The 27,961-nt window shown below is 41.3% G+C and overlaps 1 protein-coding gene across 1 annotated transcript; it reads left to right on the forward strand.

Annotated features, from left to right (window-relative positions):
• The first annotated feature begins 5,770 nt into the window (after positions 1 to 5,770).
• Positions 5,771 to 27,961, forward strand: PRDM4 (PR/SET domain 4). Its single transcript, XM_065887509.1, has 11 exons — positions 5,771 to 5,781; positions 8,931 to 9,064; positions 11,635 to 11,820; positions 13,394 to 14,188; positions 16,450 to 16,599; positions 17,609 to 17,727; positions 18,676 to 18,761; positions 19,737 to 19,864; positions 20,477 to 20,791; positions 22,552 to 22,720; positions 27,649 to 27,961. The coding sequence occupies exons 1-11, from the start codon at positions 5,771 to 5,773 to the stop codon at positions 27,959 to 27,961; spliced, it is 2,406 nt and encodes an 801-aa protein (XP_065743581.1).

Below are 27,961 nucleotides of genomic sequence, written 5' to 3' on the forward strand. Positions count from 1 at the left end.
CATGGGATCTTTGTTGTGGCACGTGGGATCTTTCGTTGCGGCATGAGGGCTCTTTGCAGCGTGGGCTTCTGTCTAGTTCTGGTGCGCACACACAGGCTCCAGGGCGTGTGAGCTTAGTTGCCCTGTGGCATGTGGGATTTTAGTTCCCCGACCAGGGGTCGAACCCACATCCCCTGCATTGGAAGGCAGATTCTCAACCACTGGACTGCCAGGGAAGTCCCCAATACTTCAGATTTTAAAAAGCACCCATTATCAAATTGCTAAGGATAAATTAAAACCCAAAGTTTAAATAACCTTACCCTATAGGTTTAAATTCAAAAGTATCAGCATCAAAATTTCTTTGGTTAAACTCCACAGATCATTGCCCCCAGTTTCCGATTCTGCTCAGCCTCAAATAGAGGGGTCACACTGCCCAGTCTGAGCAAAGTCAGGGTTTCTTCAGCAGTTTTAGCCTGGGTGATCGTCTACTGAAATTCATGTAGTCTCTTCAAATCTGAGGAATTGAATTAGTTTATCACATGTTTTCTGCTTTTAAGTCCATAGAACACACAAGATTATCCCAGTTCTAGTCCCATACACACTCCATTTAGAAAACAAGCCATTCTGCAGCCCTTAGAGAAGTTAAACCAAATACTTGGAACTTAACCCAAGAGAAATAATGTTCCAAATACCAGTGGTTAATTTTATACCCATGTAACAGTTTCCAAAGGTCAAAGCAGAAAATCAGTGGTATCCAAGAAAAGGAAGGCAGCCTCAAAATTGCCAGCAAATAAACCACCTCAAGACTCAGTAGCTTAAGAAAATAAGCATTTATTTAGTTCTTGAGCCTGAGGGGCAATGATTTAGGCTGAATTCTAGTATATGTCTAACATGGCAAACTTAGAATCAAGGGGCAGAAAAAACTTTTTTCTTTTCCTAGGATGAGCTATGAAGTCCCCTTGTAAAGGGCATGGTTACAAGAGGAGTGAAGAACTGGGGCCAGTAACATAATCACTCTAAAATAATTACACAATTTGAACTAGGGACATTTCAGGGGCTCAATAACCACACGTGACTAGTGGCTCCCATGTTAGACCGTCCAGTGCTAGTGTCACTGGCCTCCTTGCAATTCCTCAAACCTGTCAGGGATTCTCCTGCCTCGGGGCCTTTGCATTTGCCATTGCCTCTGAGTGAAACACTCTTGCAGATGTGCAGATGGGTCACTCCCTCATCTCATTTGTTTCAAATGTCACATTTTCAATGATGACTTCCCTGTCTACCCTGTTTAAAATTGCAGCTCCTATCCCTGAGCACTATCTATATTCCTTGCCATACTTTTAATGGTACTTATTGCTATCTCGTATATTTTATATTTTAATTATTTATTATTTTTCTCCACTATAATGTAAGCTCCATAAAGACTGGGTATCTTTTCCCTGTTTAGTTCACTGTTATCTCCCCAGTGCCTAGAGCAGTAGTAGGCACCCAACACATATTTGTTGAACAAACTCTAGCCTTTCCATGCCTTTCTGCAAATACTAAAGAAATAAGTCAGTTAGAGTTATATTTGATAATTATAATTTATTATATCAGATTGTAAATCATAAGTCTGATTTACAATAAATCAGGCTTATGTATGAGAATCCCAAGAATTCCAAAGAACAGGTTTACCCACGTAAGAAGTCGTATTTCCAGACCCTCCCTTACATGAGCAATCAGAAGTAGGATTTGAAACCTTAATTAGAGTCAATTGAAAGAAAAATATCCTAAGAAGCCCAGTCCAGGCCCAAACTTACCCATTACTGTCCTTGTCTTTAGGGCTAGAAGTTAACGTTTAAAGGTAATTTGCGTGGCTTCCCTGGTGGTGCAGTGGTTAAGAATTCGCCTGCCAATGCAGGGGACACGGGTTTGAGCCCTGGTCCGGTAAGATCCCATATGCCGTGGAGCAACAAAGCCGGTACGGCACAACTACCGAAGCCCGTGCACCTAGAGCCCATGCTCCGCAACAAGAGAAGCCACCGCAATGAGAAGCCCATGCACCACAACAAAGAGTAGCCCCTGCTCGCCTCAACCAGAGAAAAGCCCGCGCACAGCAACGAAGACCCAACGCAGACAAAAATAAAAAAATAAATAAATTAAAAAAAAAAGGTAATTTGCTGTTTCTGTCTTTGCCATCCAGCAAAATATTAATGCTTGCTATCTGATTTGTCTTATACACAATTATCTCTAAGGTTTACCTTTGATTGCAACCGTACATCTTTGTTCCACAGTCTTTCTAATACTTGGGTTCTCAAAGAGCAGCTATGCTCTTCATTTCTACTTGTCTAATTGGTCAGTAATTCTCCTATTGTTTTTATTGTCTCAGTGGCACCTTGGTGTCTCCTAAGTGGTAAGTCACCCTAAATCAGCTCCTTAGACAACTGCGGGCATCCATTTTACTGTAGGTCTCCAAGTAAGTAGATATTTGAGTCAATAAGCATAGCTTTGATTTATGCCGGTTTGACTTTCATTCATTTAACAAATATTTATTGAGAACCTAATATATGCTGAAAATTGTGCTATGTCATATAGCATTAAGTAAGATAGACATGGGTCTTGTCCCCAAAACTTAAAATCTACTTGGCAAGACAGAAAATTAAACAATTAATTACAATGACGATAAGGACGGTGAGAGAACATACGGTGGACCTAATCTGGTCTGGGGAATGGGGTTAGGATGCTTCAATTTTTGATGTCCCTGATATCATTTTCTTTTTAAAGCAACTTTTTGAGTGTTTTTTTCTTAAAAGAAAGAAATGGAAAATTTTATTCAAGCCAAATTTGAGGATTATAACCCAGGAAGAGCATCTATCTCAGAAAACTCTGAGAACTGTTTACTCGAGGTATTTTTACATACAATAAAACTCATCAATCTCAAATGTACTATTTGATGAATTTTGACAAATGTATGCAGTCATACACCCACTCCCACAATCAACATAATTACATCACCCTTAGAAGTCCCCTCATGCCCCTTTGCAGGCAGTCTCATTCCTCCCATTCCTCCTCAACTCCGGACACTTACCTGCTTTTTATTACTATATAAATGGATATACATATTGTGTATGTGTATCATATAAATGGATACACATATTGTGTAGTCTTTTGTGTATGGTTTCTTTTACTTAGCTTAATGCTGTTGAGATTCACCTATGAATAGCTTTTGCCTTCTTATTGCTGAATAGTATTCCGCTACATAGATATACTCTAATTTGTTTATTCATTCACCAGTGGATGGACATTTGGGTTATTTCCAGTTTGAGGTTATTATAAATAAAGCTTCTATGCACATTTTTGTACATGTCTTTGTACATATGTTTGTATTGTCTCTTGGGTAAACACCTAGAAGTTTAATTACTGAATCATATGGTATAAAAATTGCTAAGTTGTTTTCTAAAATGGCTTCAGCACTTTGCATTCCCACCAGCAAAGTGTGAGGGTTCCGGGTGTTTTGTATCTGCACCAACACTTGTTGTAGTTGGCCTTTTAAAATTTGGCCACTCTAGGATGTGTATAATGTTATCTCATTGTGTTGTGATTTGCATTTCCCTAATCAATAATAATTGCTCATCTTTTTGTGTGCTTAGTTGCCATGCATATATCTTCTTTGGTGAAGTGGCTGTTCAAACATTTTGCCCATTTAAAAAAGTTGGGTAGTTTGCCTTATTATTTAGTTTAAAGGGGTTTATATACATTCCAATAAAAGTCCTTTGTCAGATATTTGTTTTGCAAATATTTTCTCCCCATCTCTGGCTTGACATTTCATTTTGTCAACAGTGTCTTTTCAAGACCGAAAGTTTTAATTTTGATGAAGTTCAATTTGTCAAATTTTTAGTGGTTCCTGATTTTTGTATCCTATCAAGATTACAAAGATTTTCTGCTATATTTTCTTCTGTAAGTAGTATAGTTTTAGCTCTTACATTTATCTGACCTGATTTTTACATACACTTCTGAAATTAATAAAATTGTTCAAAAAGAATAGGCATGGAAAACCAGAATGAAATTATAATTTAGCCTTTGTAAGACATCATCTCTCCCTAGGCCCCAGGTTTGATGTGACATTTTAGGGAATATTGTCTCTCACTTAGTTGTGATATGATGACTTTCTTGATTTAGGTTTCTATTGATATCTGTTGTCAACGAGAGCAAAACCAACGTGACCTGCCAGTGTTCAGTGAATAGTTCCCTCAACTTGGAATGTTCTTTCTCCTTCTGAGAAGTAAAGGAAGGGAGACATTACGTGAGTTGACACCACTCCAGGCTCTCGTCCAAAACATTGTATGTGCCTCTGTCTTTCACATGAGACTGAATTTTCAAAACTCACCGGTCCCTACTACACTGCAAGCTGTTGAAAGTCAAGACCTGCGTGTTATTTTGTATCCTATGTTTGAGATGTAATTCAGCAAATGTCTTCTGAATGAAAGGAGGAATTCCTGGGTCTCTGCTGTTCTGCTGGTGAATGGAAGCTCACAGGTAGTGTGTGCTGTTTCATTGTCCAATCCTCACGAACTTGGACCACTTTCCTTGAAAGCCATCTGAGTATCCCTAGGGCTTAGCACAGTGCCTGACATGCAGTAGGGAACGAACGGCAAAGAGAGAAGGGGAAGGAAATTTGTACAAAATCCCAAACACCACTCTTTATGACTTCAAGCAACGAAACTGAGCAACCTTCAGATGTAACGTATGACGACAAATATTCGGGATATTCAACTCCTCCTGGGCCACACCACCAACACCTCTAGGTTAAGTTCCTTATTTCAAATCTTGTGGGCTTGCGTGGACCCACGCTTTCCTACTAGGAGAATGCCAGGAAGACTGAAATCCTAAGTCTGGTGGGTTTATAAGACTCAGAACTCACTCCCTGCGCGCACATCAGCCCTGGTTACTTAGCAACGGGATCGATCACTCGGCGCTCGACTCGACCCGGCCGGACTGAGACGAGGCGTTCCGGGCCGAGCCTCTCACGGCCCTCCCCCTCCGGCCCGAGTCCCCGCGGCGCGCAAGCGCGGAACGGGGTGGCTTGGGGGAGGGGAGTCGGTGCGCTGGCGCCGCTTGCGGGCCGTGGCGGGGAGGGGCGCACGCACAAGGGGCGGGGCAGCGGGCGCCGAGAGTGGCTGAGGAGCCGGAAACGCGCCTTGGAGGGTGCGGCCCTGAGGACACTGCGGGTTGGGCCGGGCCGGGCCGGGCGGGGAACGTTAGGCGGGCGGCCACCGGAGCGGGGGGTCGTGCTGGCGGGGAGGGCCCCGAGGCGAGCTTTGCCCGGATGAAGAACAAAGCGGTGGGGCAGGCGTGCGCGACCCCCGCGCGGCCGGCAGGTGGGCTGCGCGCGGGCCCGGCCGGGGCGGGGCGAGGGCGGCCTGCGGGCCCCATGCCGGCGAGCGGGCGACTTGGCCGCCCTTGGGAGGCAGTGTCAGCAGGCCCGGGCTCTCTGGCGGCGAGGGGACGGGGGCTGCATCCTTCCCGTGTTTTGGTGACCGCCCTTGTCCTCCCCCTCAGGTTAGGTAGCCCCCCTCCCGAAGCTTCTGGAGGAAAGGCCCCGGGTGTCCCCCGGCATGCCTTATCTCACGGCGGGGTGCGCGGCCGCCGGCCCTCGGGAGAAGTTGGGCTGCCCCGGGCGGCCCCGGGGACGAATGGCCGCGTTTGTGCAGCGGTTGTAAGCAAGATGCGGTAGCACGTGACCCTGGAACGCAAACCCTGATGCCGGTTCTCCACCACCCGTGTGCGCTTTTCTCTGACACTTGGCCCCCAGCAGATGCATCACAGGTGAGTAGCTTGGTGAGCTCAGCGTTGGTGACATCTTTGGAAAACATTTGGCAAATGAGACTTAAGAGTGCTTTTGTTTTTGGTGCCATTGGGCAGGTTACAGGTGCGATTGGCAAGTGGGTTTGTCCCAAAGGGAACAAAACATCCAGAAACCAGTATTGGGTTGAATATACTCTCATTACATTTGATTTACTCCAAATGTGAGTAGTTGTTCCGAATAGCCGTTACGTCGATTGTTGACTCGTTGGACATCTTTATCCTTGCCTTTGAGTTATTTGCGCGCTTAATAATATTTTTATCTGGATTTCGAAGTGTGTTTTTAGCTCAAAACCATGTTTCACCTTGAATTTTGCTGGTTACCGTCTGGCTTGGCTGGTAATGTAGAGAAATTAAGTTATTAATTGTGCAGGCTCCGTGTTAATGTTGAAAGTACTTTGTGGTACCATGCCACTACAGTACAGAAGTGTGCCAAAGAAAGAGTTACATTTGGCCATTCTTTATGAGCCCTTTCATAGGCTGTATGTTGAGGATAAGGAAGATTAAAAAAAAGTTCATCCAAATCACTGAAATTGTCTGTTGCATTTGCAAAGTGGCTGCATTTCAGTTAGCTTCTTATGTCATTCTAAGAAAAAGTCGTAAGATCAACAAATGGTTCATACATAGGTCACATAAACTAGAGAAGATGAAGGATATGATTCTACAGTGAATGCATAGGGAAGAAGAGCGAGCTTAGTTAGTATCTTGATTCTGGCCCTTCTCCCAAGATTGCTTCCTAGCATCCCATATGAGAAAAGGAGCTAGAATAGAATTGCACTTTGGAATGAGGGAGTCTTTTGAGGCTCATACTGTAAATTCCCTTCATCTGCTTTCTCTCTGTGGGATACTAGTTACCTTTGGTTTATGGCTGCTGAGATCATCACATTTTAGTGACTCACAGCAAAGCAGAAATCTGCTGAGCCTCTCACATTAAACTCCTGTTTGAACTGGTCTGAGAAGGCCTAAGAGTCAACCTAGAAGCACCGTTTTGATTTTTGTCTTGAGATGAGGTGCACAGATTAATACTCAGAAATTTTCAGCATGGAAATTGAAGCTACAGACTTTTAATTGTACTTAAAAAAATTATCGTAACCGTTTTTTTGTAGGTCATTACTGCTCCAGTGGTTCTAAAGTTTTAGTCAATGTTTGTAGCTATAAAAAGTCACAGGAAAAGTCTGTTTTAAACCACCCCAAACCCAGAAACCTTCAAAATTGTTAGCTATCGCTTCTTCAGGCTATAAGGATTTTTGCATTCTTTTATAGCATAATTAAATACTGTTATTAATGTGCTGTCTTTCATAAGGTGTATCTCATTTGCCATGTGATGCTAGTTGTCTTTCTAGTAAAGATGAGTTTGCATTGCTTCATCCAAATCAAATACATATTTCAGAATGCCTACTCTATATAGGGTATCGCTCTCAGCTTTGTACACTTTATTAACGTCTGGGATCCTAGTTGTATGAGATACCTAGCCCGGAGTAAGGTTGAAGCTTATGGATAGAGAATAATTCAGGAATAGGTCTATGTGGGACTTTAAACATACTCCACAATATAAATACACAGATCATAAGTGTTGGAACTGTAAAAGGCAAAAATTTCTTTTATTGTAATTGTCTTTTTCTAGTCATAGTTAAGAGTTTAGATTTCTTAAATTAGGCAGACCTGGACTTAAATGCCAATTCTGCGACTTACTAGTTTCTTAAATTAGGCTGACCTGGATTTAAATCCCGACTCTGCCACTTACTAGTTAATGTAATTTTGGGTTAAGTTTCTTAGCCTGAGTCTCAATTTTCTCATCTCTAAAATGGGATTAAGAATAATACCTACCTCACAGTAGTTATAAGGATTAGGTGAGGTAATTTTACATGTTATCACTTAGCCCAGTGCCTAACACCTAAGGTAAGGGAGTAATAAGTATTAGTTATTATTATTTTCATGTTGATTGGTAGCTGATATTGCCATTTTTCAGATTAAAAACCTATTAAGTTTTGCCTTCACTGCTAAGGAGTGTGTAGACCGATTTGACTCCCCTTCCTGTTCTTCACCCCTCCCTTGTACATAGGTGCTTGCGCATGAACTTGAATCACTGATAACTCAGTATAAGCATTGGAGGTCACTTGGTGACCTCCTTTGGATAGCCTGTTGGCTGGCCTCTTGAAGTTGTTTATAATATGGCAGTCTCTAAATTCTGACATAGGAACTAATACTTACTGATAACAATCTCTAGTAATAGCTTATTCAAATCAGTATACTCTTATTCTAATGACTTTGTCAATGGCACTACAAGATGGATTTTATGGAAAAAGCAGTTCTCAGATTCTTCAGCCAAAAATGGTCTCTAGAAAAAAAAAGTTTGGTGTATTGAAAAACTTTTTGACAGTATTTTGCAGCATGATCTGTGTTATTTCATTGCTGTGTGATTTGGGGCATATGACAAGCCCTCTTTGAGCCACTGTTTCCTTGGTTACCTTATTTTGTAGAATTGGTGAGCAAATATGAAGTAATTTTTAATAAAGTAGCTAGCAAAGCTTGCCTAATGAACCTTGATATGTGGAGGATATTACTAAAATTATTGATTAATTATTAAGGTATCTATACAGGATTTTAATAAAATGCTGATCCATGGAGAAGATATGGTGCTTCTTTATACGATTGGTAATCTAATTCACACCCAGTATCACTTTAACTCCTGGTAAAAGGAATTAGTAAAAATTCTTTGAGTAAGTTAAAACAGACTGTCTATAAAACTCCTGGTTTAAAGTAATAAGCCGGTTGGAGAAGCTAAATACTGTGAAGGAAGAAACTTAGGTGAATTTAAAAAACAAACCCTTGTTGCCAGTGTGCTCTAAGGATTGCAAACTTTGCTTTAGATAGTGTGCTTAGGGTTTGGAGCGAGGCACACCTGAGTTAAATCCTGTTTCTGCTGTATGATGGCTGAGTTAACATCTCTGAGTCCCAATGACACTAGTTATCAGGGAGCTGTGAGCATAGCAATGAAGTCATAGTTGGTTAAGTCCCATTTCCCCACCTCCATTGTTTCAGGTTCTTCAGTACCTTAAACAGAGTCACTGAGGTAATTTTTTGCATAACTGGTTGTGTCTGCTCTTTCTTAGGATGAATGAAATGAACCTGAGCCCAGTGGGGATGGAGCAGCTGACTTCATCCTCTGTGAGCAATGCCTTGCCAGTCTCAGGGAGTCACCTGGGGTTGGCTGCCTCACCCACTCACAATGCCATCCCAGCCCCAGGTGAGTGGTAAGGGAGAGTGACTGAATTTTAGCACTTAATTGCATTATCAGTTCTAAATGGAGCCTACAGCGGGGTGAAAGCCCCTTTAAGAGTGGAAGGGAGAAGCCCAGCAGGTCTAAATGGTGGTTCCACATGTGGCAGCAATTTTTCTAGAGTACTGAAGTCCTAGTGGATAGAATAGCAGTAGTGGTTTTTTTCTGGTTGTTCTCTTCTTGGGTTGGTGGCCTTTTGTCTGTAGAGCTGTAGTTGATTTGGCATTTTATCTAGGGTTACCCATTCATCTGTTTTTCCCCTTGGCATTCTGTCCCTGGGTTATTAGGAGAGAATCAAAGTTACTGTAATAACTATTCCTAGAACACATGGGAAATTCAGCTTTATTTTCTATGATATCAAACTGGCAACAGCTGCAAACACACCAGGCCTAGAATTATGGTCAAAGAGGAGGTTTCAGAGATGGAGCTCCTACGTAGAACTCCCCCTGAGCCTCAGTACTGGGACAGAATAAATATAGGAAAAGCTCATTTTTCCCCATCGCTGTACTTTTAAAACCTTTTTATCTGGCTAGTTCAGTTTTTTCTTTCTACTGAAATAGAAATGAAACAAGTAAGCCATTGAGTCTTACAGTGGCAAGATAGTGATTCTTCCGTCTTTGACATTGTAATGTATTGGATTTTATCAAAGTAAGAGTTAATGTTTAAGAGTATTTTAAATCTATTAAGTTGTTTAGTTCTCTATAGAGAATTACCTGCTTAATTACTAATATGCAGCCGTTAAATAAGGTTTGTCTAAACTAGGGTGTCTTCACATTTCTTTTAGTGTCCACAAAAGAAATTTTTTAAAAAACTGTTACTTCTTAACTCATTTGATTATCTCTTAGGCATTCCATTTAGTGGACACTCTTATTGAGGAGGAAGAACCTATTAAAAAATACTGCCACTGGCAAAAATAATGCGAATCAGCACTGCCCAAGTTGGTGATTGTTCATTATGATACGTAGGCACAGGGTCACTTTAGCACTTGCGGATAGATATAGTCCAAGGTAAATATAAAGTACAAATTTTTAAAAATCATGAAGTACAGCATATATACAAAAGATTATATGAAAATATGTATGTACAGTTTTACATTTAGCTTTACATTAATTTCCAAGTAGAAGCATTTTTAAAAAAATTAATTAATTAATTTTCTTGGCTGCATTGGGTCTTTGTTGCTGCGCCCAGGCCTTCTTGTTTTTGTTTTTGTTTTTGTTTTTTGCGGTACGCAGGCCTCTCACTGTTGTGGCCTCTCCCGTTGTGGAGCACAGGCTCCGGACGCACAGGCTCAGCGACCATGGCTCATGGGCCCAGCCGCTCTGCTGCATGTGGGATCTTCCCGGACTGGGGCACGAACCTGTGTCCCCTGCATCGGCAAGCGGACTCTCAGCCACTGCGCCACCAGGGAAGCCCCCAGAAGCATATCTTTTTTTAAGTGAAACGTTCTCACCATATAAAATGGAAAATATAGTAAAGTGCAAAAATAAATTTAAAAACTGGGGACTTCTCTGGTGGCACAGTGGTTAAGAATCCGCCTGCCAGTGCAGGGGATACGGGTTCAAGCCCTGGTCCGGGAAGATCCCACATGCCGTGGAGCAGCTAAGCCTGTGCTGCGCCACAACTACTGAGCCCGCAGGCCACAACTACTGAGCCTGCACTCTACAGCTACTGAAGCCCGTGCTCCGCAACGAGAAGCCACCACAATGAGAAGCCCACGTGCTGCAACGAAGTGTGGCCCCTGCTCGCCACAACTAGAGGAAGCCTGTGCGCAGCAACAAAGACCCAAATAAAGAAAGAAAGAAAATTCTTAGAAAAGCAAACAACTGTTCTGTCACTACTCAGAGACCACTCTGAACTTTGATATATTTCTTTGATCTTTGGTATGTTTCTTCCCATTCTTTTTATCTCTAATAATTTGTTTTCTTAAATTGTATTTAAACTAGGTTTTTAATTGTAATTAAATGCTTTGATACTTAAGAGCAATAGACAACTGGATGATCAAGTTGGCATTTTAAAACTAACTTGATTAAATGTAGGACTTGTTTGTGGATGTCTGCACAACACTACCTATCTGTGGATGTAAAGGGCTGCTAGGTGAGATTTTTGCCCATTGCAAAAACCTTCCTAAGAGTTGAGCAAGTGATTACAGAATTTTAAAGTACTTACTTTTTTAAAAAAAATTAATTTAATTATGGCTGTGTTGGGTCTTCGTTGCTGCGAGCGGGCTTTCTCTAGTTGCGGAGAGCGGGGGCTACTCTCCATTGCGGTGTACGGGCTTCTCATTGCAGTGGCTTCTCTTGTTGCGGAGCACGGACTCTAGGCACGCAGGCTTCAGTAGTTGTGCCTTGCGGGCTCTAGAGCGCTGGCTCAGTAGTTGTGGTGCATGGGCTTATTTGCTCCCGCGGCATGTGGGATCTTCCCTGACCAGGGATCGAACCCATATCCCCTGCACTGGCAGGCGGGTTCTTAACCACTGTGCCACTAGGGAAGCCCTAAGATACTTACTTTTAATGGAGAAAAAAAATTTTTTTTTGTAGGGCTGCCAGTGGCGATTCCAAACCTGGGTCCCTCCCTGAGCTCTCTGCCTTCTGCTTTGTCACTCATGCTCCCAATGGGTATTGGGGATCGAGGGGTGATGTGTGGGTTACCTGAAAGAAACTACACCCTACCTCCACCACCTTACCCCCACCTTGAGAGCAGTTACTTCAGAACCATTCTACCTGGTAAGTGTTATAGTTATTCAGGAATTTAGGAGAAAGAATTCAGCCAACTCTTAACTTCAGTTCTTGAAGGCTTGAATAACACTTTTTTCTGTTTGTCACTATTAGACATTAATCTTTGTGGGAAAAAATTGTTCATATTTATGTACTTTTCCTCTTAGAACATATAGATAACATATTAACATAGCAGTTTGACTAAGCTTAATTTCTTTTTTTTTTTTTTTTTTTTGCCGTATGCGCGCCTCTCACTGTTGTGGCCTCTCCCGCTGCGGAGTGCAGGCTCAGCGGCCATGGCTCACGGGCCCAGCCGCTCCGCGGCATGTGGGATCCTCCCAGACCAGGGCACAAACCCGCGTCCCCTGCGTCGGCAGGCGGACTCCCAACCACTGCGCCACCAGGGAAGCCCTAAGCTTAATTTCTTAATGGCACATAAACAATTTTTCTTGTCTCCTCTAGCATCTCCTTGGTTCAGTTTTTATAATTCTGCAGTTGTAATTCCTATCAACCACATGTCCTGCTTACAAGTGTCATTGTTTATTATAAATTAAAGTTTATTGAATTTTTATTCTAGAAGTATTATATACTCATTTCAAAAAATTTAGCAAATAAGGAGGAAGGGGAATCATTCATAGTCCCATCATCCATCTTTTTGGTCTACTTCCTTCCTGTCTTTTATTTTTATGTATAGGTTTTTACTGTTTTTCATAATTAACACTATATAGCGCTTTCTATACAATTGTGTACCCTTTTTTTTACTTAATATTTTTCTCTATTTTTACATAGTTATTTTTCCCAACTGCTGTGTGGTTTTCATAATTATCCTTTTTAACGATGCATTATATTCTACTGAGTGGATATTCCATGGTTTATTATATCTTTATTGTTGGACAGTTTTTTCCAGTTTTTTTAATAATCATATATGAATGTCTTTGTGTATAATACTTACAAAATGCATTTAGGTGAGATTACCATAAGTGGAATTTCTTGTGCAAGAGGGTATGAACATTTTTGAGGTTATTATTATAGATACTTTCCAAGGAGGATTTAGAAATTTAGGCTCCTACTGGCAATGCAGCAAGTACCATTTCACCACATCTTCATAAGCACGAGTGTTCAAACGTTTTTTTCTGTCTTAATAAAGCAGGTATAATTGTGACTTGTTTTGAATAGAGCCTAATGTTTTATGATAGTCTAATAAGTTAAAAATTATATTTAATTTTTATTTTTCACATGGAAAATCTTTTAAATGATTTTACCTTTTAACTCTTATAGAGCAGATTTCAGCATCTAAAGACTCAGGAACTCCAGCCATGTATATATTAAAGGCAGCATTTATAAGTGATTAATTTCTAGTGACTTCAAAGGAACATAGTTAATTTTTTATGAATTCTGAGTTTCACAGGAAAAACTGAGTTGTGGTATATGTATGTTGCTATTTATAAAGTATATAGATATCAAACCAAAGAGATAGGTAGGAGATTATTTTAGTTTAGTTACATTTGTAAGGAATTTGGAATTCTTTATATTTAACAATATACTGAAAAATTCCTGATATCTCATCTTTTCCTTTTCTCAGGCATTTTATCTTATTTAGCTGACAGACCACCTCCTCAGTATATCCACCCTAACTCTATAAATGTTGATGGTAATACAGCATTATCTATCACCAATAACCCTTCGGCGCTAGATCCCTATCAGTCCAATGGAAATGTTGGATTAGAACCAGGCATTGTTTCAATAGACTCTCGCTCTGTGAACACACATGGTGCCCAAAGTCTTCATCCCACTGATGGCCATGAGGTGGCCTTGGACACAACAATCACTATGGAGAACGTCTCTAGGGTCACCAGCCCAATCTCTACAGATGGAATGGCAGAAGAGCTTACCATGGATGGTGTTGCAGGCGAGCATACCCAAATCCCAAATGGCTCCAGAAGTCATGAACCTCTTTCTGTGGATTCTGTGAGCAACAACCTTGCAGCAGAAACTGTAGGACATGGTGGTGTGATACCCATTCATGGGAATGGCCTGGAGCTCCCTGTGGTCATGGAGACAGACCACATTGCAAGTCGGGTCAACGGAATGTCTGACAGTGCCCTCAGTGACTCCATCCACACCGTGGCCATGAGCACCAACTCTGTAAGCGTGGCACTCTCTACCTCACACAACCTCGCCTCCCTAGAATCTGTTTCCCTCCATGAAGTTGGCCTAAGCCTAGAACCTGTGGCTGTCTCCTCCATCACCCAGGAGGTTGCTATGGGGACAGGTCATGTAGATGTGTCTTCAGACAGTCTTTCTTTTGTACCACCTTCACTGCAAATGGAAGACTCCAATTCAAACAAGGAAAATATGGCAACCTTGTTTACAATTTGTGAGTGTGCTTAGCCTTTTTCTTTTGGAGATATTGATAGAGAGGGCCATCATCCTCAACAGGTGTAGTCACAAAGTCAGGTGTTAAGGGAGTATAGGAGGTAACTAGACTTTGGAACTTTTATTTGCCTTTGTATTGTCCTTTGTATTAATGTGGTGCCTTTTCCTCAGGTAAGCCAAACAGTATATAGACATTTTGTGGGTTCTTATAGCATCTTCCTGAAGTAAGGAAACAGTCATTTCTGTATTTTACAGGTAAGCTTAGCCTAATAATGCTTAAGGTATTTCCCAAGATTTCACAGATAGTTAATTATAGAAGTAAATTTCAGTAAGGTATTCTGTGTGACATGCCATTTGCTTTTTCAACATAAGACATATTTATTAGATCATGTGTAATATAATTCACATATGCATTTTAAAGTGTACAGTTTAGTGGTTTTTAGTATATTGACAAGGTTGTACAACCATCACCACTGTGTAATTCCAAAATTTTTATCGCCCCATAAAGAAACCCCATTAGCAGTCACTCTCACCCCTGCCCCCCATTCTCAGGCAACCAATAATCTACTTTCTCTGGATTCGCCTATTAGACATGTCATGTAAATGGAATCATACATTATGTGGCTGTGTCTGGCTTCTTTCCAGCATAATGTTGTGATGGCTCATCCATGTTATAGCATGTATTAGTACTTTATTCCTCTTTTTGGAAGAAGAATATTCCATTGTATGCATATACCGCATTTTCTGTATCCATTTATCTTTTATGAATATTTTGTTTCTCCTTTTTGGCCATTATATTCAATGCTGGTAGGAACATTCACGTACAAGTTTTTGTATGAACATATGTTTATAATTTTCTTGGATATATATTAGGAGTGGAATTCCTCGTTTTGAGGAATTGCCAGACTGTTTTCCAAAGTGGCTGCACCATTTTACATTCCCAGCATCTGTGTATGAGGGTTCCATTTTCTCTACATGTTTGCCAAGACTTTTTTTTTTCTAATACCCATTGTAGTGGGTGTGAAGTGGCATCTCATTGTGGTTTTAATTTGCATTTCCTTAATGACTAATGATGTTGAACATCTTACATGTACTTATTGGCCATTTGTATATCTTTGAAGGAAACCTGTAAGCATTTTTTGCAGTATGAATTCTGAATCTCCTTTGTTTGAAGAGTTAACATGGTTTCTTGTTAAGAGCATTGGAGAATAAGTTCTCATAGAGTGTAGGGGATCTCTAGTCTGATATTCAAAGAATTTTTAATCAAGTAGTACTCGAAGAAGTAATATATTATTACTGCTTTGGCTAAATATGAAAACTTACTGATATTTTATGCCATTTAAGCGGTAATTTCTAATGGATTTCTGAGGAGAAAAAGGCACCTAGAAGGCTGCGATTCTAAGGTTTATGTATTTACAACTATTTTGTGAATGAATTTGGAAAGTTTGAACACAGTCATTGACTAAATAGGGTCATTAATACTACTGTTAAGGTAACAGTGAGAAAGGAAAGTAAAAGAATAGAACAGAAGATTTATAGAGAAGGAGGACACTCCTGAGCTTGTAAAAGTGAAGTTACAGTAAGCACAGAAAACAGAATATGAATTCAGCATTTTTTCTGACAATGCAAAAAGACCGCATGAACAATAAGAATTAAGAACGTTAAGCAAATATGTCTGCAAGAATATGATTCACCTGCTGTCCCAAGAGCAGGTTGCATATTTTTTTTGTCTTAAGAGCTTGTCATCAAAGCGTGGTCAGCCAGTTTGTTAATAGTGAAGCAAAAGAGAGCAGTGGTGCAGCTGGCTCTGACTTTGTTGTGCTCTATTGTCATCTCTGTTTTGGCTTTGCATCGCTACAGCATTTCAACTCAGTTTCCTCTTATAGTTTGGTAGAATTGGAATCTTTTGGACTTTAGAACATCATATCTCAAGGTATTACTTATCTACTCAATGTAAGGAATAATATACTTGATTCTTGAAGTAACGTAGGCTTATTTTTTGATCAGTCTTTCTCTTACGCATTGAATAGAAAACTTGTCCAGTTGGATCAAAAGAAAATTATCAAATGTTGCTGAAGAGAGATATAACAGTGGATATATATTTTAGTGTAAGAAAGTGGTTCTTTGATCAGAGAATTTCTACTAGAACCTAGCTTCGTACTGGTTACATTTTAATAATTTGTATTTAAATAAAAAAGCAGGTGGTCATTCATTTGCCTGCTAGAACTGACCCCATTTATGTCTCAAATTTCCCATCTTCAGGGTGCACTCTCTGTGACCGAGCCTATCCCTCAGACTGCCCAGATCACGGACCGGTGACTTTTGTTCCTGACACTCCAATAGAGAGCAGAGCGAGGCTTTCTCTCCCAAAGCAGCTTGTTCTCCGCCAGTCAATTGTGGGAGCAGATGTTGGTAAGACTCTTGGAACCATAAAACCCCATCAGAGGTTCTTCTTCCTTTGTAGGGTGAAGTTGTAAAAGTGGATGTGTGTAATTTAGTGATTATTTGGTTGATCCAGAAGTCAGTTTATAGCTGAGATTTATCCTTTTACGGAATATTTGTCTTGTCCAGGGGTGACAGCAGTACATCAAGTTGAAAACTTTATTGGGAAAGTTCCCCTTGCTTAGAATCAGAATTGAATAGAGGAGAGAATCCTAGCCTGAGTCTTTGAAGACTTGACTTTTATTTTCAGCTGTATCATCCACTATCAATAATCATGACAAAGCACTCCTTGAAACTTAGTTTCTTTTATAAAACATTGAAAATTCACCATTGATAACTTCTTTATCACTAAAGATATTTACATCAGATGTTTGTAAATTGCCTAATACTCCTTAGGAAAAGGTAATAAGAAATGTAGACTGCCAAAGTATGCTTATCCATATTGGAACTTAACGTGGTATCTGAATCACTGTGCCATTCTTCGAAAATACAATACTAGGTTCGTTATTCTTTCAGGTGTAACTTAGGCATGGGTCAGTTGAAAGCATTAAACAGCTTAGATAGTAAAGAGCAGTGCTTTAAGCACAAGTGATCTTAGACGTTTGATTTATTTTGTAGTAATTGCTTTACTTTTTTATGATAGAATGATGTTCTCTAGTCTTTTTTATGTGTCAACTCCAAAATAACGTATTTGGAGGGACATGGTTTGGTTCCTTGTATATAAAAATGGTTCAGGAATTTCTGATACTGCTTCTTACTCTGCTTATTTCTTCTGAGCCCCTATCTAATCTGTTTATTACTTTTTCCTTATTTACAGGATAGGACCCATAACACTTATCTACCTCTCAGGAGTGCTAGAATATCAGTAGTACTTAGGTTCATTGAAAATAAGATTCTTTGTATGAGTTAAGCTACTCTCTTCTTATCTGATTAGATGTTTAAATCATTGATTGTGTAGTTCATGTCCTTCCACTGATAGGTGTATGGACTGGAGAAACCATTCCTGTGCGGACTTGCTTTGGGCCTCTTATTGGCCAGCAGAGTCACTCCATGGAAGTAGCAGAATGGACAGACAAGGCAGTTAATCATATCTGGAAGGTCAGTGTTTATGAAACTTTTCTGTGACTTTTGGTTGCTTTCACTGTAATGAGGTAGTTAAAAACGTAGCCAAGATTCATACAGTGCCTTTCACTATCAGTCATTTAATAGTGCATTCTCTCTGTTCTTGGTAGCCAACTTATTATACATAGCAAAACATCAGGTGTTGAATATGGAAGATAAACTGTTTTAGTCTCCATTTTGTTAGATAACTCAATGATTATTCATTTTTATTACTTGTGGCAGCTGAGGCCATGGACTTTGTTTATATGTTGAAAGTCTTATTTTGTAATCAACTAAAACATTCCTCAAATATTTAGCTTGGGAAACAATTCTAGAATTTGAAGCTAAGATTATTTCTCTAGTTTTCTAACAGAAGGGGCTAGAAACTTAAGTTTTTGATATAAACAGCTATTCCTATAACATGTTTATATAGAATTTTAGTCAATAGGTTGAGAATGATGCCTGCAAAAATTGAAGTAAGGGGGAAATGGGTCTTGTGATAGTTGGAAAGGTAGAGTGCCACTGGCATTGGGGACTTTAATTGTGGTATCCAGGAGTAAACATAGAGGAATGCTACGTGCATTGGAGAAATAATGAGAAGAGGTGGTTCTCTGACCTTAATGTCCATTCATGTGGTAGGTGGTGAAGACAAGCAGACTGTTTCTTATGTCTTTTCCAGTCAAGCCAAAATGTGAATAATCAAGAGCAACATGATTCTATACACTGAGCACTAACTGTAGGTCCCTAGTGGTCTTTATTGTACTGCTGGAAATAGGGGGACTGGTGAAATGACAAACATTTGAGAAGACAACCATGTATTTTCACACTGACTAGGGAAGTTGGTACCTACTGCAAAGTAAATGAGATTATTGCTAGGCTAAACTTAGTAGCATTGTGTATCACTTTTCAGTTCATCTGATGAGTATGTTTGCCTTTTGTTGACAGATATACCACAGTGGTGTCCTAGAATTCTGCATCATTACAACTGACGAAAATGAATGTAATTGGATGATGTTTGTGCGCAAAGCCAGGTAAGAGTAGACTTGGATGAAAGAAATAGTTACGATTCAGATGTTTTTCAGTAGGAAGCTTTGAATAAAATAGGGAAGAATCGAAGAATCCAAATGACAGTGATATCTGAACATACTTTAAAGCCTAAGACTTTTCACCTTTTTCACCCCAGTAGTTGTTGACTAAGGGTTATTATAAATCAAAATATAAGAAACTATCCTTGTTTTATGAACAGTTCATTCAACTTACTAATGCAGTAAGGAATGATACAATTACCATTGACCTTGCAAGTGGGTACCTTTTCTTTTTTTTTTTTTTTTTGCTGTATGCGGGCCTCTCACTGTTGTGGCCTCTCCCGTTGCGGAGCGCAGGCTCAGCGGCCATGGCTCACGGGCCCATTTGCTCCGCGGCATGTGGGATCTTCCTGGACCGGGGCACGAACCTGTGTCCCCTGCATCGGCAGGCGGACTCTTAACCACTGCGCCACCAGGGAAGCCCGGGTACCTTTTCTTTATATTAGCTATTAGTCAACCCCTTAGGCTGCTCTTTTGGTTAATTCTTGTTCAGCTATCTATTTCTGTGTCTTTGTTATATTGTTTTAAGACTTTATTTATTTTTCTTCCAGTAACAGACTGTAGTATTTCTGACTATAAAGGATGATATTGAAGTAAGAATTCTGTTTCTATGCAAGTTACTCCTAATAGGTAGTATAGGGAATTAGAGAAATGACCCAGAGAAATAGTACATCTAAGTTTTCATATAGGATTTTGCTGTAGGGATATGATGTGTTTAGTGTATATTTCAAAATTAATATGCTTGATGGGAGTTCCCTGGTGACCTAGTGGTTAGCATTCTGGGCTTTCACTGCTGTGGCCTGGGTTTAATCCTTAGTCGGGAAACTGAGATCCCGCAAGCCTTGTGGCACAGCCAAAAAAATTTTTTTTAATTAATAAAATAAATTTAATATGCTTCATCTGTTAAATGTGATAACTTAGGAATCGGGAAGAGCAGAATTTGGTGGCTTATCCCCATGATGGAAAAATCTATTTCTGCACCTCACAAGATATCCCTCCTGAAAATGAACTGCTTTTTTATTACAGCCGGGATTATGCTCAGCAGATTGGTAAGTTTATGTAAGACTTGGTTTGGTATGAATCTAGCATAGTAAAAGCACCAAGGACCAGTAGCAGAGTTTTGGTAATGATTTACATGTAAGCTGAAACAAATCACGTACCTTTGTGTATATAAAAGCAGGATATTACCCCATGTTAAAAGTGTTAAAATCCGTGAGATTCTTCATAAGCTAATTGTTATTGACCAGACAGTATGAACTTTTGTGTTAGGACTTTGATTTGTGGAATTTGAAGTTCCTATGTTCCTTTTGAACCATTACAATTTAATTTCATAAAGGACAGCAAAGCTTCTTGAGTTGGTTTAACCTTCATAGGCTTTTTCTTGCACTGTGTCATGATGACAAATGATGTTTAGGAGTTTGTATACTACAAAATCTTAAGTTTTTTTCCTAGGAAAGGTGCCTTATAATCCAGTATTTACCAAGTGTTCCCTATGTATGTGCCTGACACGCTATCTGAGATGCTAGGACTAGAGCATTGAACAAGATGTAGCGGGCAAGCTGGAAATTTTGGTAGAAGGGAGAATTATAAGCAATAGTTACTAATATCAACAAGTTTTTAAATTTAAGTATCAGGAGACATTGAATAATCTTTCTCTTAAGGTGTTCCTGAACACCCAGATGTGCACCTCTGTAACTGTGGCAAGGAGTGCAGTTCCTATACAGAGTTCAAAGCCCACCTGACCAGCCACATCCATAACCATCTTCCTAGCCAGGGCCACAGCAGCAGCCATGGGCCAAGCCACAGCAAAGAAAGGAAGTGGAAGTGCTCCATGTGCCCCCAAGCTTTTATCTCTCCTTCCAAACTTCATGTTCACTTTATGGGTCACATGGGTATGAAGCCCCACAAGTGTGATTTCTGTAGCAAGGCTTTTAGTGATCCCAGCAACCTGCGGACCCACCTCAAGATACATACAGGTAAGTTGTGTTGGACCATCAAAGTGGAATTTTGAAAAATTAGAAATTAGTAAGGCCTTGGCAGCAAGATAGTCTTGCAGGTAGAGTTGAGATCAGATGTTAGAAGGAATCCAGCTGGCTGTCAGCAGGACTTTGTTGGGTCATAAATCTTGGTGGGATAACTGTGCCTCCTCAGAGAGTATTACTTCTCGTTATTAAGTTGCTTCACTTTCCAGGTGCCCCCACCATAGTTTGAAGGTGACTGGAAAAATGCAGTTAATAATCAGGAAGTTGATGTATGTGTTTGGCCCTAAAGGGAATTCTACAGAAACAGCCTGAGCCTCCCATTAGAGCTCACCCCTGGTCACCAGCCACAGCCAGTTTCTTTCCTTTGAATATTGCTCAGTAAACACTGCCAAAATTTGTTGAGTTTCTATTTTCTAAACTCCATACAAACCAACCCCTTTCTCTTAGCACTTACTTTTTTCACTTACTTTTTTACTTTGCTATAAAGTAACTGCTTTAGTTTTCATTTTCTTGGCTGGGTCATTCATTCTCCAAATCTTTGAAAGTAAAGCTTTTCCTCATTCTTTTCCATTAAGACTGAGTAGTCGCAGCAGAGACCGTATGGCTCACAGAGCTTAAGATTCTGACCGACCTGTAAGAAAAGGTCTGCTAACCCCTGACATAGAGTAACTTTATTTCTTTTTTTTTAATATAAATTTATTTATTTATTTTTGGCTGTGTCGGGTCGTTGCTGCGTGTGGGCTTTTCTTTAGTTGCGGCACGAGTGGGGGCTACTCTTGGTTGCTGTGCGGTGGCTTCTCTTGTTGCGGAGCATGGGCTCTAGGTGCACAGGCTTCAGTAGTTGCGGTGCGTGGGCTCAGTAGTTGTGGCTCACGGACTCTAGAGTGCAGGCTCAGTAGTTGTGGTGCACGGACTTCATTGCTCTGCGGCATGTGGGATCTTCCTGGGCCAGGGCTTGAACCTGTGTCCCCTGCATTGGCAGGCGGATTCTTAACCGCTGAGCCACCAGGGAAGTCCCTATTTCTGCATTCTTTTTTTTTTTTTTTTTTTCTTTTCTTTTTTTGCAGTATGCGGGCATCTCACTGTTGTGGCCTCTCCTGTTGCAGAGCACAGGCTCTGGGCGCGCAGGCTCAGCGGCCATGGCTCATGGGCCCAGCCGCTCTGCGGCATGTGGGATCTTCCCGGACCGGGGCACGAACCTGTGTCCCCTGCATTGGCAGGCGGACTCTCAACCACTGCGCCACCAGGGAAGCCCTATTTCTGCATTCTTAAAAGGATTTTATTTCATCCCTGGTTTATGAGGTCATATTAAATGTTTTAAAAAAGAATACTAAAATGTAGGTTGTAAAAATATGTTTGCTTATAGGCAAGTACTAGATTTCATGAGTTTTTTTAAAAAAATAATTGAATTAAGTTGGGCACTGGGGTTATAAGTGATTTTTTTTCCAGAGTTTATATCATGCGTTAGCTATAAACATTAAAAAGTGTGTGTGTGTGTCTGTGTGTGTGTGTGTGTGTAGGTAAGCAGTCCTAGGAGGTCAGATTTGTTAGCTTCACTAGCTTTAGTTGCAGAATATAAATTCTGAGTGGCTCTGAGTGGCTCTGGGTAGACAGTCCCAGAAAGTGAAGTTCCAGTTTACAGTCAGTTCTGTTTTATTCCTGCCTCTGCTACATACCCATACAGTGTGCCTCTTCATCCTGAGAATGCTCGTGGCAGTTTTATTCATGGTATGGTAATTCGGGTTGATGTGCAGGTCAGAAGAACTACAGGTGCACTTTGTGTGACAAGTCTTTCACCCAGAAGGCTCACCTGGAGTCCCACATGGTTATCCACACGGGCGAGAAGAACCTCAAGTGTGATTACTGTGACAAGCTGTTCATGCGGAGGCAGGACCTCAAGCAGCACGTGCTCATCCACACACAGTGAGTCGCCCGCAGCCCAACACCCCTCGGGCGGGGAACGAGGCTTGTCATCTGTCTCCTGCCTTGGCACCCGTCGGTGCCTCCTGTGTTCCACGTAGCCAAGCAGAGGTTGGAAAACTAACGTTTTGGTTTATCCTGGAAGATTTCACTTGTTTGTTTTTCTTATTTTTCACCTCTACTCTCTGTATTTCCTTTTTTTTCATATTTTCAAAACATCATTTCATTAATTTAACAAATTTCTAAGTACCTCCTTGATGCCCAGCACTGTGCTAAGTGGTAAAAATACAAAGATGAGCTTTAAAGAGCTTGGAGAGCATTAAGAGACAGAAGAGTAATTGCTATACTGTGTTGCAGATGTCAGGGTAAGCGCTGGGTCCTGAGAGACCAGAGAGGAGGCCCCAGCCCAGCCTGCAGTGTCCTGGGAAAGTGTCCTGGTAGTTTGAGCAAGCATTAAAGGAGATAAATTAGAGTTATTCAGGGAGACAGTGAAGGGTAAGGGATGAGAATACTGTTCTAGACAGATGAAACGGAGTATGCGAAAAGGACTGTGAAATGCGAGTGGTTCTTTTCTTTTCTTTTTTTTTGGCTGCGTGTGCAGCATGCAGGATCTTAGTTCCCTGACCAGGGGTCGAACCTGTGCTCCTGCAGTGGAAGCACAGAGTCGTAACCACTGGACCACCAAGGAGGTCCCGCTAGTGGTTCTTTATAGTTAGAGCGTTGGGTGTATATGAGAGCGAGTGAGAGAGAGGCAGCAGCCAAATCATGAAGAGCCTTTTATCCAACTAAGAAAATTAAATTTTGTTCTGGAAATAATGGAGAGTTACCGAAGCATTTTTCCTACCTATGTACCAGGAACTATTCTGTGCTTTGTGTGTGTGCGTGCATGTGTGTATTTTAATTATGGCATAAAACACAAATTTTACTGTCTTAACCATTTTTAAGTATATAGTTAGTAATGTTATGAGCATTCACATTCTTGCACAGGCATTGAAGGATTTTAAGGGAAAGAGTGTCATGAGATGTTTTTTTTTTTTTTTGAGATGTTCATTTTGTAAAGATTACTCTGGCAGCAGGAAAGGGTGATTGAAGGAGGAGAAGGCCAAGTATTGGGAGACCTATTAGGATTTTATTGCATGGATCCAAGTGTAATTAATTAGAGCTGAAAGAGCTCTCTGGGATCATTTAGTCTAGCTGCTTATATTAGTCAGCTTGAGCTGCCATTAACAAAATACCATAGACTGGGTGGTGGCTTAAACAAAAGAAATTTATATTCTTAAACTTCTGGAGGCTGGAAAGTCGAGATCAGGGTGCCAGCATGGTTAGGTTTTGATGAGGGCCTTCTTCCTGGCTTGCGCATGGCTGCCTTCTTGTGTCCTCACATGGTGGAGAGAGTGAGCAAGCTCTGGTCTCTCTTCCTCTTCTTATAAGGGCACTAATCCCATCATGGGGGTCCCATCCTTATGACCTCATCTAAACCTGATTACCTCCCACAGGCCCCCACCTCCAAATACCATCACATTATGAGTTACAGCTTCAACATACCAATTTAGGAGTGGGGGGTGGGGGGATGACAAATATCCAAACGATAACACTGCTCATGATAATAAGCTGGGAAATGTGAAAAACAGTGATTGGTGCCAGGGCCCCAGCTCCAGGGATTCTAATTTAGTTGGTCCGGGGTAGAGCCCTGGCCTTGGTATTTTTAAAAAGCTCCCCAAGTGAGTCTAATGTCCAGTCAGTGTTTAGTGCTACTGAGTTGATCCAAATGAAAGACTTGTTTCACAGTATCTCTGGCAAGTGGCTATATTGTTACTTCTTGAAAACCACACATAAAGAGGAGTTATCTTCCTTGACCTTAACTTTCTATTCTTTCAAGTGATGTGTAAATTTGCACTTGCTTTTATGGTAGCCATTTCACAGCATAATGAAATAGAAATTATTTTGAGATGAGTCATAACTGCTTATCTCCTTCTGGGGTGGAAATTGGCTTTATCAGATGTCGACCAGTGAAAGCAGTTTTCTTAAATGTGGATCTGGACACTTTCTCATGATGACAAAATATAATAAGCCTCTGCCAAACTCCCATGGTATAAAAGTTGTTTTAGGACTGTCAAGACTTTATGCTAGTATAAGTCATTCATAAAAGAAGCACCATTCAACACACACACACACACACACACACACACACACACACACACACACACACACACACACACACACACACATTTTGGCTGCACCACACGGCTTGCAGGATCTTAGTTCCCCAACCAGGGATTGAACCCAGGCCCTCGTCAGTGAACGTCCTAACCACTGGACTGCTGGAGAATTCCCCAACCGATTTTTTTTTTTTTTTTTGCGGTACGCAGACCTCTCACTGTTGTGGCCTCTCCCGTTGCGGAGCACAGGCTCCGGATGCACAGGCTCAGCGGCCATGGCTCACGGGCCCAGCTGCTCCGCGGCGTGTGGAATCCTCCTGGACCGGGGCACGAACCCGTGTCCCCTGCATCGGCAGGTGGACTCTCAACCACTGCGCCACCAGGGAAGCCCCCCCAACCAATATTTTTGAATGAGACTTCCTGTAGAGATCATTGGTAAAATTTTCAGTTGTTTGTATCCTTACTTTTAGGCATTTCAAAATGCATATGTTAGTATTGGAATTCATTCTATTTATCTGCTTAGTAAAGAACTATAGCCCCTAAAGCCAAATGTAGGAGTTGTTCCTCTCCCAGTGTTCCCCTGGGAGTATAAGGCATGGGACTTTGCCCTTCCTCTAAGAAAGGAACTTGAGAGTACGAGTGGGGCGCTTATCCTCTAGGTCGTTATCTTAGTCCCGTGGCTTTGTGATCTATATCCCCAGCCTTATATAACTAACCATTCACTCAGCATCTCTGAGTTCTGGATGTCTGCTAGGCAGCTCAAACCTGATAAGTTCAAACCTCAACTCTTCGTATTAACCCAACAAACTTGATTTTCCCCAGTGTTCACTGGCTCAGAAAATGATACCACCATTCATCCCAGTGGCTCAAACCAAACACCTTGGAGTCATCCTCAACTCAGTCTTCCATTCTTTCCTTCATTCAGCTCTTGCCTGGTTGAGACCACCAGCATCTTTTTTATGGGCAACTTCAGTAGTGTCCCAGCTGACTTCCCTGCTGCTCTTCTCTCTCCTCATCCACTCCCCAACACAGATATACACACAGGTGCCACACACACATGCTGTATTCGTCCACAGTGGCCAGAGTGATATATTTAAAACATAAGTCAGATTGTGCACATCTCCAGTCGTGATTCTTCATTGACTGGAAGTCCCTTCATGATGTGGTAGTGGTACTTGACTACGTGTCCCACTCCATCTTTTATTGCTTTTCTCATACTGTTCTATTTTACCCACATTGGGCCTCCCCTTGCTACTACTTCAGCATACTGAACACAGTCTCAGGGCCTTCGCACTGTTCTGCCTCTGCCTAGAAACTTCTCCCTCTGGATATCTCCCTGTCTTCCTCCCTCACTTCATTCAGGTTTCTGCTTAAGTTTGTCATTTCCTCAGAATGGCCTTCCTTGATTATCTCATCTAAAACAGGACTCTGTCACTCTTACCTGGCTTCATTTTTTTAATAGTATTTATTACTATCTGATATCACATTATATATTTTTAATTTGTTTATGGTGTGAGTCCTCCACTAGAATGTAAGCTCCATGAAGGCAGGGACTGAGTTTTCCCTGTCCTGTAGCTCCACAGAATTCTTCTCTGCCACGTCCTGCTGGGAGAAGGTGGTAGAAATGCTAAGGAGACCAGGCTTCAGAACTTTCCACTGCACCCTCACACTCCATCAAGGATTTTAACCCCCTTTTATTTGCTTCACATATTGGACTTTCATTAAGACGTAGGGTTCAGCTCCTCAAAAAAAGAGTTAAAAAATTCCTGCTCTGTGTGATCCCTAAGTTTCTTTTCAGCTCTAAATGTCTAGGCCAAATTTACTCCACCCTTAACACTACTGACATCTTTAGCCGGATAATTTTTTGTTGTAGGGGCTACCGTAACACCATAGTTAGATACCATTGTGTATTGGTCATTTGGCAAATGTTTTCAAATTTGAGTTTTCCAGTTGGTAAGAATGTGGGGCAGCGGGAACTCACAAATGGCTGTTGATGGATGTGTATATCAATACAGCCATGTTGGAAAACAGCGTAGCATTATCTAGTAAAATTGAAGATGTACATATCCTTTGATCCAGCTATGCCTCTCCTGAGTATATGCCATAGAGCAGCGGTCCCCAACCTTTTCGGCACCAGGGACAGGTTTCATGGAAGACGGTTTTCCCACAGATGGGGGACGGGGATGGTTCAGGCGGTAATGCGAGCCATGGGGAGCGGCCGATGAAGCTTCTCTTGCTCACCTCTGCTGTGCGGCCCGGTTCTGAACAGGCCGTGGACCCCTGCCCTAGAGGAACTGATGCGTATGCAGATCACACACCAGTGTAGAAATGTTCATAGCAAGTCTTGCCTGTGGTGATAAAGAACTGGAAACCACCAGAATACCCATTAACAACAGAGCCAGTGCCACAGATAAGTTGTGGTATATTTGTAAGTAGCTTACAGCCGTGGAAGGGAGCAAGCTACTGATACAGCAACTTGATTGAAATTCAGAAACATCATACTGAGTGAAAGAAGCAAAACACAAGAGAGATACATACAGTACGATCCCATTTACATAGAGTTCTAAAACAAGCAAAATCAGTCTGTGGTGTTTAAACTACAAATGTTTTATGACTCTTCTATATGATACATCTCCTGTTTAAAAAAAAAAAGTTTGATTCTACTTGGGTAGAGCTTCTCTGACAAAGGTCTGAGGTTGTGCAGAATAAGTGTGTGCCTCAGTTGTCATTTGTAACCCCAAATCAAATGTTTTTTTCTTGTGTTCCTCTCAGAGAACGCCAGATCAAGTGCCCCAAGTGTGATAAGCTGTTCCTGAGAACAAATCACTTAAAGAAACATCTCAATTCACATGAAGGAAAACGGGATTATGTCTGTGAAAAATGTACAAAGGCTTATCTAACCAAATATCATCTCACCCGACACCTGAAAACCTGCAAAGGGCCCACGTCCAGTTCATCAGCGCAGGAGGAGGAGGAGGAAGACGACTCGGAGGAGGAGGAGCTCGCGGACCCTGTGGGGGCAGAAGGCTGCCGGGTTAGCAGTGCTGTGTATCCCGCGGACGAGGCTCTGTCTACGCATAAATGA

The sequence above is a fragment of the Phocoena phocoena genome, chromosome 11, assembly GCF_963924675.1.
Source record: "Phocoena phocoena chromosome 11, mPhoPho1.1, whole genome shotgun sequence".
NCBI classification, from domain to species: Eukaryota; Metazoa; Chordata; class Mammalia; order Artiodactyla; family Phocoenidae; genus Phocoena; species Phocoena phocoena.

Bases quoted from the DNA above. Each gene is read 5' to 3' on its own strand.
- PRDM4 (XM_065887509.1), top strand. The intron at 16,600-17,608 runs GTAAGACTCTTG...TTCCACTGATAG, and splicing joins AATTGTGGGAGCAGATGTTG to GTGTATGGACTGGAGAAACC. The intron at 20,792-22,551 runs GTAAGTTGTGTT...GTTGATGTGCAG, and splicing joins CCACCTCAAGATACATACAG to GTCAGAAGAACTACAGGTGC.